This window comes from Eubalaena glacialis, chromosome 19, assembly GCF_028564815.1.
Source record: "Eubalaena glacialis isolate mEubGla1 chromosome 19, mEubGla1.1.hap2.+ XY, whole genome shotgun sequence".
NCBI lineage: Eukaryota > Metazoa > Chordata > Mammalia > Artiodactyla > Balaenidae > Eubalaena > Eubalaena glacialis.
Window position 1 is genome coordinate 58,644,371 of NC_083734.1, and position 13,542 is coordinate 58,657,912.

Here is a 13,542-nt window from a genome sequence, read left to right on the forward strand (position 1 = left end):
CGTGAGAAATAAATTTCTGTTGTTTCTAAGCCACCCAGAAGCCAGTTTACAGTATTTTGTTATAGCAGCCTGGATGGACTAAGACACTAGTTTTTAACCGTTCACTTTCCGACCACCTACGTAAACTCCAAGAGCGTTCTAGAATAATTTAAAATTTTTGTGAAAAGTACCCCTTGATGGGAGGGGATGGTTGGGGGGGGGGAGGTGTTACTGGCATCTAGTGGGTAGAGGCCAGGGATGCTGCTCAGCATCTTAGGCTGTACAGGCCAACCTCTCACAACAAAATGTCAGCAGTGAGAACCCCTGCTGTGTGCACACCATCCTGTAAGCAAAGCATTATCATCCTTCTTTCCTTTTTACAAGAACCTTAAATCATATACCAGGATTTGAGCCCAGGTCCGTCTCAACAAAAAGCCCATGCGCCCCCATCCCCACCGCGCCCGAGGATGAGGAGAGACGGAGATTCAGGAGGGATGGGGGAATGGAGAGAGGCAGCCACACCCACCTTCCAACCCCCCACCCCCAGAAGATTGGAGCAGGGGTGTGGGGTTGGAGGAATCCGCTTTAGAGCTTATTCTCAAGTTTGCCCTTAGGACTCTGCCTCACCCTGCATCCCGGGGGCTTATAACCCCAGGTTTGGAAGTTTGTTTTCCTTCGGTCTGCATCTGAGTTAATGGCAGTAGCTGTGAAAAGAGGTCTGGCTTACTAACAGTATTCCAGCCACTTTGGATTCTTGTCTTAATTACCTCCCTAATTTGCATGTTTGGTGGAAGACCTGGGGGTGTGAACGCCAGTCGCATTTTTTCCTCTGCTCTCTTTCACCCCGCGGGTTCCTTCTACCATCTGTTGATCTTCAGTGTCTGCCTTCATTCCCTTATTTATGTTCCGCGTGGGTCATTTGTCTTGGTTTCTCATTAGTTTCGCTCTCAGGTAATCCCTCCACCTTCAGAGACGGTAACAATTACATTCCCTTCCTCCATTACCTCTTCTTCCTCTCCTTTACTCTAAATCGAGGAGGAGATGGAGTTGGCCACCTCCTAAGGCAGCATGTGGTGTGCGTTTGGCGGGGGTGGGGGGGTGGGGGGCGTGGTACCCGCTGTGGGCGTGGCCAAGGTACAGGGCTGGGCAGAGGCAGGTTGTGTTCACTTTGCCCGCAACCTCTTTAGGATACAGATACTCTGATGCCAGCCCTTGCCGCCCACACCTGGGAGAAAACCACAGCCCACGTCAGCTAACTGGGGTGGTGGCGGGCCGGGAGGGGGGACTGAGGGTCAAGCCTGGTTCTGCCCCTTTATGCTGTGTCACTGTGGGCGAGCCCTTTCTCTCCTGCATTAGTTGGGTAACCTAATGAGCCGTTGTGAGCATTAGTAAACCAAGTGCTGCTGGCTGCTTGCTAAATAACTAGAAAGGGTTAGTTTGCCAATTAATGTTAGGTCCTGTCCTCAGGACCGCACTATCATTAACATTAAAATGACTAATTAGAGCAAAATCTTTAACAAAAGAGCCACCAGCTGTTGTTTATGGTCTAGAAAAGCAAGTTTTTTCAAAGGGAGGGATTTGCCCCTCTGATGTCAGGAAACCCCTGGTCAGTCTCTGCCTAGCTTTTGACACCTGGTGAAGAACCTCGCCTTGGAGACCCACACTTACCGATGGGAGTGGGTTGTCTGGGCCGTGTTGGTACAAAACAAGGTGAAGAACAGCAGGCTTGTAAACACTGGGCTCCCCGAAGGTAGGAGATGGGCCAGATGGAACCGCCTCAGGTGTCCTCTGACTTTATCTTCTCGGGACCATGGACAACTCCTGAGATGCAAGGGCTGCACAAAAAGAGGCTGCCTCCTTCCCAATGGCAAGGATGCCTGAAACCCTTAGATGTATTCATCCTAGCCCGTCCTGAAATTCAGCTCTCGGCAATATCCGGCACCTCACCTAGGACACTCATTCTTTTTGAAGCTTGTCAGATGCATCAGGCAAACCTGAAAGTGTTGAACTTGTATCCATCCCCCTCCCTGGAGTGGTGGCTTCTGCAGTGCCCACCCTCAGAGGACGTTTCTGAAAGAGAAAGAAAAGGACAAGCAGCTGTAAAGAATGAGAAGCCTGGACCTCAGAATTAGAGCCCAGCTGGGCGCTCAGACCAGCTCATCGTCACCTTTCCTCTCTGATCCGTAGAGTGGAGGTGACGATTCCCACCTTCAGTTCATGAGCTTCTGCCTCGGGGCATGGCCTACAAAGGGCCGCCAGCCCCTCATTTCTCCAGAGAAAGACCACAGGGAGACTAAGATCTTGAATACAAGGCCTACTTTGGAACCTAGAGTCATCCTAGAGGATAGGCTTGGTGAATGAAGACTCAGCCTTTCTTAAGAATTGATATCAGGCACCTAAAAATAAATAAATTTTAAAACCTTGATCTTGAAAAGTCTGGCTGCTCTGGCAGTGCTGACTCGGCTGCTGCTTTAGCCAAGAGCTTGTAGCGGGGGCTTCTCTGCAGCCTGCTGTGGTGTGTGTCATGCACGCAGGGAGCCCGGGCCCAGGAGCCTCCATCCTGCTGTCTGGTTTTGGCAAGACTCCCAAACCCCTGGCTTCTGGATCTGGCAGTGGCCCAGGAGTCGTGCCAGGTGGTCTCTGGGGTTTCCTCCACCTCTGGAGTCCTAGGACTCTGTATCCCATGGTCGGTTGTTACGAGAAATGTGGGGAGATGTTTGCTGAGGCATCAGAATCCCAGATGCTCAACCAACAGCCTCCAGGGACCACAGCTGCCCTACAAGGTCCCCACGGGACCAAAGCACAGAGCGTAAGGGTAAGGTGAGGCAAAATGGAACACTTCATGCTTTAGCAGGGTCTTTGGGCTCCAAGCCTCACTGTGGTCTCCTGGCGAACCAAACTGGATCACAGCTGAGCTCTTTGGCCTCACCATGGGACAAGCCACCCAGAGCCATTATAATCCCAGTATCCTGGGCCCGCTCCAGCTAAACAGGACACACGGACAAAAAGGGGCAGTTTAAAGGGCAGTGAATCCCAAAAGAAGACACGCCCTTCTCACTCGGTAGATTTTGACCTCTTCCCTCTTCATAACAAAAGTTCCTCCTGGCCCCAAGCCCTTGGTCTTGATTCTGACCAATATTGGTTATTCTCTTTCCTATTTGGACTGGGGTTGCACTCCCCCATAGATGTCAGAAAGGGTCTTAACATTGTGCTTCTACGCCATTGATCCCAGGCCACTGGGGCAGTTCCTTTCTTCCCTCCCTCCCTCCCTCCCTCCCTTCCCTCCCTCCCTTCTTTCTTTTTCATAGCCCTTCTTACCTCTCCATCAGATATATGCAGACCAGCATGGCTCTTCCACATTTGATCAGGGCGTTGGTGAACTTGGCAAGCTCACTCCTACTGGACAGGACTTGGAAGATCATCTGTCCATCCCCAAGCTTCAAGCTACACTATGGTCACACCATCTCAGAGCAGACTGTAAGAGTCCCTGCCATTTGAGGATGGATCGTCAATGTCTGTGATGACGTCATTGGGCCACCATATCAACCTTGGACTTCTCGTTGCACGAGCTAATAAAACCCTATGTGTTTAGGTCTGGGGTCATCAAACTCTTTCTTTAAAGGGCCACATAGTAAATATTTTAGGTTTTCAGACCATTTGGTCTCTCATTAGCACCTAGAGCCCATGTTCCACAACAAGAGAAGCCACTGCAATGAGAAGCCCATGCACTGCAACGAAGAGTAGCCCCCGCTTGACGCAACTAGAGAAAGCCCATGCACGGCAATGAAGACCCAGTGCAGCCAAAAATAAATAAATAAAATGAGTAAATTTTTTAAAAAAATCATTTTTAGCTTGCAGGCCGTACAGAAACAGGCAGTGGGCTGGATGTGGCCCCTGGGCTATAGTCTGCTGACCCTTGGTTGAAGCTACTGTTCTGTGGATTTTCTGTTACTGGCAGCCTCGTGCAATTTTATGTGACATAGTGATGGGGATGAACCTTTTTTTTTTTTTGGCAAGCATTTTTTAATTAATAAAAAGGATTAAAACAGTCAAATTCAAATGAACTCTGGGACTCAAAAACTTCTAGTTTCTAGTTGCAGAATCAACACATAATGGAAAAATCCAATGACATTTAAAAATGTAAGATCCATTTTTTAAAAATAAATTTATTTATTTTTGTCTGCATTGGGTCTTCGTTGCTGCGCACGGGCTTTCTCTAGTTGCGGCGAGCGGGGGCTACTCTTTGTTGCGGTGCGCGAGCTTCTCATTGAGGTGGCTTCTCTTGTTGCGGCATGGGCTCTAGGCACGCAGGCTTCAGTAGTTGTGGCACGCGGGCTTCAGTAGTTGTGGCTTGCGGGTTCTAGAGCGCAGGCTCAGTAGTTGTGGTGCACGGGCTTTGTTGTTCCCCGGCACGTGGGATCTTCCCGGACCAGGGCTCGAACCCGTGTCCCCTGCATTGGCAGGCGGATTCTTAACCACTGGGCCACCAGGGAAGCCCCAAAAATGTAAGATCCATTTTTTTATGGAGTTCTTTTACTTGCATTTGCAAATACAGCGGTGCGCCCATTTCAGAGATTAGCCTTAGCAAGATCTGCTTTTAACCTGTATTGTGTCACATCAAAATGCTGTTGTTCTGATTTCTTATGGAAGAAGCGAAGAAGCTGCTTGCTCTTAACAGCTGATTAAGTATAAGCCTGTTGAGTAACTATAAAGTATGCAAAAAAGACCAGGGGATTTGCCAGTGTGATGAAGTGTGTAACTGGTTCCATGGTGTCCCAGGGGTTCCCCCACCAAGCGAGTCGGGCCATCACCCAGCCCCAAACGGACAGCAGTGCTAATTCAGCCCACGGGAGTCTGCTGGCTTTGGCCCTGAGCAAGCTTCGATTCTACATGCATGTATTATAGAAACATGATTCCTAACCCATCGTACTTTTTTATGTCTGTTTCAGAGGGTCTTGCTGTTGGAGTTGGATTTGGAGCTGTAGAAAAGACGGCATCTGCTACCTTTGAGAGCGCCAGGTAAGCCGACACCTAGTGCCTTAGAGCGTGGCACTGCACCCGGTGGTGCCCGGAAATGCCTGTTGCCTTGGGTGAGCTGTCTGCACATAACTGTGCAGCAGCCCCAGCCCCCCAGGTCTGACTGGCGGAGGCGAGGAGGAGGTCAGGGAAGCTCATACCTGAGAGAGGTACTCTATCAAGAAGCAGGTTTACACCACGTTTTTCCAATGAGCTGTCTGATGGGTAACCGTTTTGAAAACCAACCATGGGTATAATCGCATGCTGTTCTCCAAACGCTTTAAATGTATAAGTACATGATAAAGACAGTGTCCTGGGGGGGACTGGTTCCAGGACCCGCCGGCGGATACCAAGATCCTCGAATGCTCGAGTACCACGGTTGGCCCTCGGTATCCACGGATCCTGCATCCGCAGGTTCCACATCCGCGAACTCAGCCGTGGGGGGATGGCAGGATCCGGAGGCCCAGCTGTACCTCGAAGGCAGCAGCTGACGCTCCTCACCGCTCTCTCCTTTAGAAGCCCTCGCTTTCTCTTTCTGGCCACTGGCCTCTCCTGGTTGCCTCCCTCTTCCATCTGCTTCTCCACAGGCTCTTCTGCAGGTTCGTGTCCTGCGGCCTGTCCTGAAATGTTGATGTCCCCCAGCGCTCCATCTCTAGGGCATCCTTTCTTCTCACTTCGCGCACTCTCTCTGGGGATTCTGCCCCGTGCCCGTGGCTTTATTTTCCATCTGTTTGCTGGTGATGCCCAAGTTGATCTTCCGCCTAGATTTTTCTCCCGAACTTATTCTTACGGGTCCGGCCACCATCCATATGTCTCCGCTCGGGTGTTTCGCAGGATCCCCGCACCCAGCATCTCCAAAGTTGAACTATTGTCCCCATCTGCTGTCATGCAAAACCCCAGGGTTCCCCATCACCACCTGGTACCCGGTCGACCAAGCCAAACTCACTGTCATCCTCGGCTTCCTATTTCCCCTCGTCCTCCCTAGACGATCAGCAGGCCTTGTAGATTCTTCCTTTCCTCTTCCTCTGTTGAATTACAGGGCCTAGATAAGGCTGCAGCCTTGGGACCATAAAGAGGCATCATGGAGATAAGCTACCTGGTCCACCTGTGCCCACAAAACCACAAATACTACAGCCTCCAGGCTGAAGGAGGGCGGGTGGAGCCTTCTGTCCAAGGGCGGCAAACTCAGATGCCTGTAGAGAACTAAGAGGTAACAAATAAGTGCAGACAGGCAGGTGGAGACAGTTGGGAATGGCGAGGACAGAGGTGAACTTCGAACAGACAGCACGCACACTGTCTAAAAAGTGCTCAAAATCACAATTATTTTTATTATTATTATTTTTCACAATTATTTTGAAAACATAATTCAGGTCAAAGAGATGGTCCAGGGGCCCCTGGTGTCTGTATCGAAACCACACATTTCTCACTCCACTGCCCTCTGACTGGTATAATCTCAAACTCTACTTTTTACCCGCCTAAGGCAATGGCACCACCTCCTTTAATGATCTGCCCTGTGTCTACGGATCATGGTTGCCAGGAACTAATTCCTCACGGAATCCCTTTCTCCCCTCTTCCCTCATTCCCAACCTTGCGTGGGGCCTCTTTACACCCCATCACCTCCTTTTCTCGATTCCCTCAGCTGCTCTGGGGCCCCTGTGTGTCACTGTAGTCACTGAATTCTAATGCTTCGTGCTGAGGGACGTGTCTGCTCCACGAGGCCCCGAACACGTGTGCGGGCTGGCACAGTTCTGGGTTGAGATTTTCTCTGTTCTCAATTCTTCTTCCTGCCTGTTGGACTCCCAAGTCACTTCCTCGCCCTGACTCCAGGGTCATCATTAACAAGATGCCTATGGCGAAAATCACAGGAGCCATGGATGGGGAGAAGCCTTTAGAATGTAAGAAGTGTCACCGAAATCCAGGGCTGATTGTGATTCGTCATGCCCTGCGGGCTGCTCTTCCTGACCCGGGCCGGGGAGGGGGAGTTGGGCTTTGTCCCCTGGTACAGCCATTTTGATCTTGACTTGGTTTAGACCACAAGGAACGTCAGGGGTGGGCAGTGTCGGGCGGGGGGCGGGGGGGTCACGTGCTAAGGAGCCCTGCGGGGCTGACCCCTTAAGCAACCAAAGGCCAGGTCCTCCCAGAACTCGGGGAGCTGCACGTGCTCCAGAAATGTCTGTGCCAGCAAGTGACAGCCCAGCCCCACGCACTGCGCTCACGGGCCAGGCTTCCTGTCTGGTGGCACCATGTCTCCTGCAACCTCAAGATGTCAACTCCGATGTCCCTCTATTCTATCACCTACACTTTCTGCTAATCTTTATGTTTCTGAAGAAAGCAGAGCGAAAGCCTTTCCAACCCAACTCCCCCCTTCCCTAGACCAAACAGATCCTCTCCGAGTTACATAAACCCTCAATGGGGCTCTCCAGCTGGGATCGGGCTGGGGCGCTGGACTGGGTATTTTCAGCCTCATAAAACCCTCTGATAAACAAGCATCCTTGGGGGTTTTATGCCCCTACACTCCACCCACCCCCGTCACAGCCGGTGGGCAGAGCCGTTAGAGCTTTGCCCGCATCACCACTGTGTCCAGGGTATCAGGAGTAGGGGTGGGGGGAGAGCATGTCCACGCAGGCCACAGAGAGGGAAAGAGGGTGACCTCATGCAGACCCGCTCCTTCAGCCTGTCTTCCCCACTTACAAATCCATATATAGTTTGTGATTTGGGTTCTTCCTTTCAGATTCCTCTGATCTTACTCTTCAGCGGTAAAACTCAGAACAGCCCCCAGGCAAGGCTTGTAAGCCTTCTCTGCCCTTAGCTCATGCTGCAGACCAGGGTTTCGTGGGAGGGAAAGGAGGGAGGGAGGGAGAAAAAAAGGAGAAAACAGGCTAATACTGAGGGGAGGGGTGCAAAAACAGTCATCAGACGATTAAATACATCTTTTGAAAGAGTGAGGTTTTGCTTTTTAGAATTCCAATTCTATAATTAACAAGCGACACACCTAAAGCACAACGTGCAAAGGTGGCAGATAGAGGAATGAAAACAGACACAAGGTGAATGCTGATCAAAAGAAAGCAGGTATTACAATGTCAGTATCAGACCAAGCCGACTTCAAGGCAGACAGCTACAGAAAGAATAAAGGTCAGTACTTAATGAAAAGAGAAACAATGTACCGGGATGACAGAACGATCCCGCATCTGTGCGCTTCTAGCAACATCAGCCTCAAAATGCTCAAGAAAAATTGTCAGAATTGCAGGGCACAGCAGACAAAACTGCAGTCATGGTGGGGAGTACCATTCCCCTCTCTGACACTGATAAAATAAAGCGTTACCAAAGGTACATAATGGACACATGTAGACCCCCAACCCAGCAATCAGAAAAACTTAAACATTCTTTCCAAGCACACGTGTGTATGTTTCCCAAAACTGATTACAGTACTGTGCCACAGAGAAAGTCAGAACACCCCCAGATCAATAATACCATGCAGACCACACTCTGACCTCCGTGCAATGTAATTGAAAATCAATAACAAAAGAAATAGCTAAAATAATTGGTTAGTGGGCGGTGAAACCCTCAGGTGCCATAAGATGAGCACAGGGAGGGATGCAAACCAAATTACCTAAGAAACCAGTGGACGAAGGGCAAGGTCTTCCCCCGTCTCAGGGGCGCTTCATAGAACGGGTGGCCTTAAAACAGGAGCGTGGCGGCTGTCCGCCTGGAGAAGTGGAGGTGATAAGGGCAGTTAGTACTGCGAGCTGGCGGGTGGGTGATGTCACCGAGATGGGATTCGTGTGGCGCTTTGTGGAAGTAAGACTGAAGGCCAAAGAAAAAGTGCGTTCTTCAGCAAGAGGCTGACAGCCTTGGTGGGTTCCGGTGCCCAGCAATGTTAAAGCCCAAGAGGAGACTTAAACATTAATCTGGCTCAGTGGAATATTTCTGGGGGGAAGAGGTAGACAGATCCGTGTGAAGAACCCAGCAATTGAACAGATGCTATTGACACCACTGCTACGTGTTATAGCAGCTGCGAGGAAGATAAGGGATGAGTTGACGATGGTGGGAATGAAGAGAGATTGATGGGAAGAAAACGTTTTAAGTGCAGAACAAACAGTCAGCATTTGTCAACCGATTCTGTTGTCGTGTGGGAGGGAGAATTCAAGTTCGGGAGACATAAGTAATCACATAGGTAGCTGAAAGGGGCTGAGAGGGAAGGAGGGATGGGTTTGCATGGATTCGGGAAAAGAAAAGAGTTAGCTGGCAAATACCTGGGACATGTGGATCAAGCTAGCTGAGCCAGAGAGAGTTCTCTGTTCATTTAGCGGAGGGGTCGGCAAATGGCCCACACCCTCTTCTGTAAATGAAATTTTATTGGAACACAGCCATACCCAAGTTCCCCATCAAAGGCTCTGACACCAGGAAAGAGGACAGGTAGGGCCCCAGCATATAATTTGTGTACAGCTGCTGCCATCTAGTGTTCCGATGCTGTTACTTCATCACCTCTATGGAGTGCCCCCGCTCCCGGCCCTCTTCCACCTGGCCCACCTTCCTCCTGCACTAGATAGCCTACATCGTCGGGGGATCCCTTCAGAATTCAACATCCCCTGAAGGATGACGAGTCTCAGCCACCAAAGGGCCGCCTGTAGTTCAAGGGAAACACAGCTTTCTTCTTTCTGATCTGGTCCCACAGCAATTTCTTTGGGTTTCACCGCGAAGAAATTCTTCAGACCTCCTGTCCTTGGGGAGTTGGCTGCTTCAGCGGTTTTTCCTTTCTGAAGTGTCATTACATGCAGAGCACGCGTGCTCCGGAGAGGAAACATGCCCTCAGCTCTCACTTAACTCCGTCGCAGGCATAATTCAAACCAGCAGGCAGAGCGAGGTGATTTATGCTCCAACATTTCGCTTCACACGTTGCTTCCTACTTAAGCTTTGACTTAAGCACAAGTCGAGAGGCGTTTGTAATCCGAGAGCACACCCTGACCGACAGGTACCGCAGGCATCCCGGAGCAGGCTCGGGCAGAGGACCCTGGCCACACACCTCACGGCGCACCACGCAGAAGCCACAGAGCACAGCCTGGATTTTTTTTTTTTTTTCTGCTGAGCGCCCCGACCAGCCAATGCTAATCAACACCCAGACACTTAGGAAAGGATGCCTGGTAGCTTAGCCTGCATTCGGACCTAACATAGCTCGTTGAGTTACACATGCAGGCATCAAAATAAATTTTAAGGGGTGTGTTTGCCCCTCGGATCGAAGAGTAAAGCCAAAGTCAGGTATATCTTTCTGCCTGGCTTCTAAACCAGTTATGCCTGTTGAAATAGCAGCGCTCGTTTAAGACAGCAGCTGCTAATCAGCCAAGCAGCCGTTTGTTTCGAAACAAGGACAAGCAGTCGATGGGTATGTCTCTGTGCGTAGACCCGTGTGTGTGCATCCACCTGGGCAAGGTGTCCCCCTACTTCCGCTCAAGTTTATTCAGGGAAACACGTGGCAGGGGGAGGAGATTTAGGGAAATAAAAGATGTGCTTTCTCATTAGAGTTCGCCCAAGCGTCTCTTAAGGAGCAGGCTGCTCTCCCAATGTCCCCAGGCCTCCCTGTGTCAGGACCGAGTTCCCAGACGAGACCGTCTCTTCCTCAAGGCTGCCCATCTTGCCCCCCTCCCTGCCCACTGAACTGGGTCTCACCATTTGGCGGGAGCCAAAGCCCAGCCTAGGCTCCCTGGAGAGTGGTCTCTAGCCTGAGACGTGGAACCCCGGCGTGAGGACATGCTCTGACTCAGCCAGCCACACCCATGCTGTCCTCCCCACCACCCCTCCCTTCCGTCACGTCAGCAGAATTGGAAGTAAATTCTTGCACTGTTGCTTATTTGCAATAGCAAGTGGCACTTTAGCAGATCCATTTTAGTGTATGCAAACAAGCCCTTCTCTTGAACCCATCAAACCACCTTGCCTGGAATTCTAGAGTCATCTACTGACAGCTCCTTCCCACAACTTCTTTCCGGTCCTCCCACACAGCTGCTCGCCTTACCTTGAATTATTAAGAGCATTTGGCAGTGGTGGAGGGCAGGCCGTGGTTGGCAGACAGTGCCACCGTGCGGTAGTGGGACGTCATAGCTTGTGGCTGGGTAACACGCACCTGGCCATCTGCCCGTGTCTTTGGCTCTTACTACCGACGTTTCAGTTTCCACGTGTGTCACATGAGAGAGGTGGGTTGCATCTGTGGTTCTAAGACCACCAGGCTTTGTGGGACAATAAAAATGTCCCCCAGGCATGTGAAGACTGATGTAGAAATGCCACCTTTTATATTTTGCAAAGTAAAGGCGTTGAGAGAAAGCTGCTCTCACTGCCAATCTCTCTCTCTTAGAAATTGTATTATCACCAAAAATTAGTTCATAAACTCAGGATAGAACAAAGTCCTTTCTGCCCCCAGACAGGAACTTACTTCTCTCTCTCTTTCTTGCTCCATTCAAATTCATGAAAACCTTGTGCAATAATAATATGTAATTATGTTCTTAATACAAATTAGTCTGTTAAGTCCCATTGGCTAATGCAAAAAGATGACCTTGACTCTCCAATTTATTCTACTACTGTCTTTTAATCTATGTTGAAAATCCAGTTTCTCTAAACCAGGATGATATATTTTTTATTATTTTCTTTTGTGTTTTTCTTCCCTATCATCTTTCCGTGTACACAGAAGCCATCTCGGGGTGGGGAGAGAGGAAGTCACAGCCTCGGGAGGGATCTTGATTCCTGATTTGCTAGTTTTATCCAAAAAAGAGAGCAATTTAGCTTGGGAAAGAATCTGATCCTGGAAAAGGGGAAACTCCATTTAATTGATTAATTTTTTTCCCGCTGCTGTGTGGAAATGGGGGCTATAGGACAGGGTGTAAATCTTGACACGGACACCCATGAAATATGCTCATTTGCCCAAAACGAGGTTTGCGGTGTGAGCTGAGAGAAGTCAAGGAACACAGGCAACTCCAGACCCTTGTCCTCTGCTCCCACGGCCGCGAAGAAAGCAGGTGCTCACACGTGGGGAGGGGGTGGAGCTCCCCCTGCCGGCAGCTGCGCACGCGCGCACGCGGGGAGCCCTGAGGACCCAGTCAGGGAGGCCCCGGGGTTGCACTGGGGGGATGGGGGTGGGGAAGAGGACTGGGACCCGCGCTCCCCAGGCCCTGTGGTGTGGTACAGCCGCGTTCCCAGAGGGCAGGGGCGGCAGCCAGAAGTGGTAGGCGCGAAGCGCCCTCTCCCAGCTCTGAGCTGGGGCGCCCGTGGGACTCGGGGCTGTTAGGTAGGGCTGCAAGATTGGGACATGGCTCTCTGGGGAATGAGGTGGCTGAGCGGTGCCTGTGTGAGGGCAGCTCGCGTCTCCGACCTTGTCACCATCCATCCAACCCCACACCATTTGGACTCCGGGCAGAAGGCCAGGTGCCCACAGGGATGGCTCCCAGGCTGCCTTCTCTTTCCCCATCCCCGCCGTTCATGCAGGGTGGATGCTGCAGCAGGAATGAAGCCTCCTACCTGGCTCCGAATGGCACCGTTGAGCCCAGAGCCCTGGAATGCAGGCGCATGGCACCCAGCTGTGAGCAAACTCAGAGTCAACCCCGGCCGGCTTCCAGACGGGACGGTAAAGAGCTGGGCACCGCATCCTACCTGGGAGCGACTTAATCCCCCCTCCTGCATCCTCCCCTTCTACCCACCCGCTTCTCCCAGGGCACAGCCGCAGAGCTGTGCAGCCCTCACCACTCTCTGCTTCCAGAACATTCTCGTCACCCCCAAAAGAAACCCGACACCCACGAGCAGCCAGTCCCCCTCCCTCCCTCCTCATAAGCCCTGGCAACCACGAATGAGTCTACTTTCTGTCTCTATGGATTTGCCTGTTCTGGACATTTCATGTAAATGGAATCAAACCATATGTGGTCTTTTATGTCTGGCTTCTTCCACTTAGCATCATGTTTTCCGGTTTCAACCGTGTTGTAACTCCTTTTCATGGCTGAAGAATATTCTGTTGTATGGCCATACCACATTAGTTGACGGAGGTTTGGGTTGTTTCAGCATTTTGGCTATTACAAATAGTGTTGCGATGAATACTGGCATACAGGTTTTTGTGTGGACATAGGTTTTCATTTCTCTTGGGTACCTACCAAGCCGTGGAATTGCTGGGTCGTATGGTAACTCTAAATTTAACTCTTTCAGGGAGGGAGTTTTAAAAATGACCTTCTCTGCCAAAACAAAAGGATCCAGATTAGGCCAAGAGTTTATTTTAACCTTGAAAGTTCCATTCCCCAAACATCATCATCGCAGGAACCCTTCCCAGGGCCGATCCCCTTCCTCTCGGGCCTTAAACCACAGGAATGCCGAGTGTTACAACCATAGGTGGTCTCCGCCGTGTGCTTGCTGTGTGCTCCGTTCTGTGCTGTCCTTGCCCTTCGTTCTCTTGTTGGCTTTTCCATGAGAAGACTCATGGGGGAAGGACCCGTGAGTTGCCCCATTTTACAGACAAGAAAGTTGAGGCACCAAGAGGTGCTCTGTCCACAGTCTCAGAGCTGGTAAGGCGAAGGGCCAGGT

The 13,542-nt window shown here is 50.8% G+C and overlaps 1 protein-coding gene across 11 annotated transcripts in view; it reads left to right on the forward strand.

Moving 5' to 3' along the window:
- Positions 1-13,542, forward strand: part of SLC39A11 (solute carrier family 39 member 11) — a 424,690-nt gene that overhangs the window by 352,208 nt on the left and 58,940 nt on the right. For 8 of the 11 annotated variants that reach the window (XM_061176496.1, XM_061176490.1, XM_061176491.1 and 5 more), the window contains 2 exons: positions 4,929-4,998; positions 12,463-12,601. In XM_061176496.1, coding sequence (XP_061032479.1) covers positions 4,929-4,998; positions 12,463-12,601 — 209 coding nt within the window. The remainder of the gene's footprint in view (positions 1-4,928; positions 4,999-12,462; positions 12,602-13,542) is intronic. The other 3 variants (XM_061176497.1, XM_061176492.1, XM_061176488.1) reach the window with 1 other exon arrangement.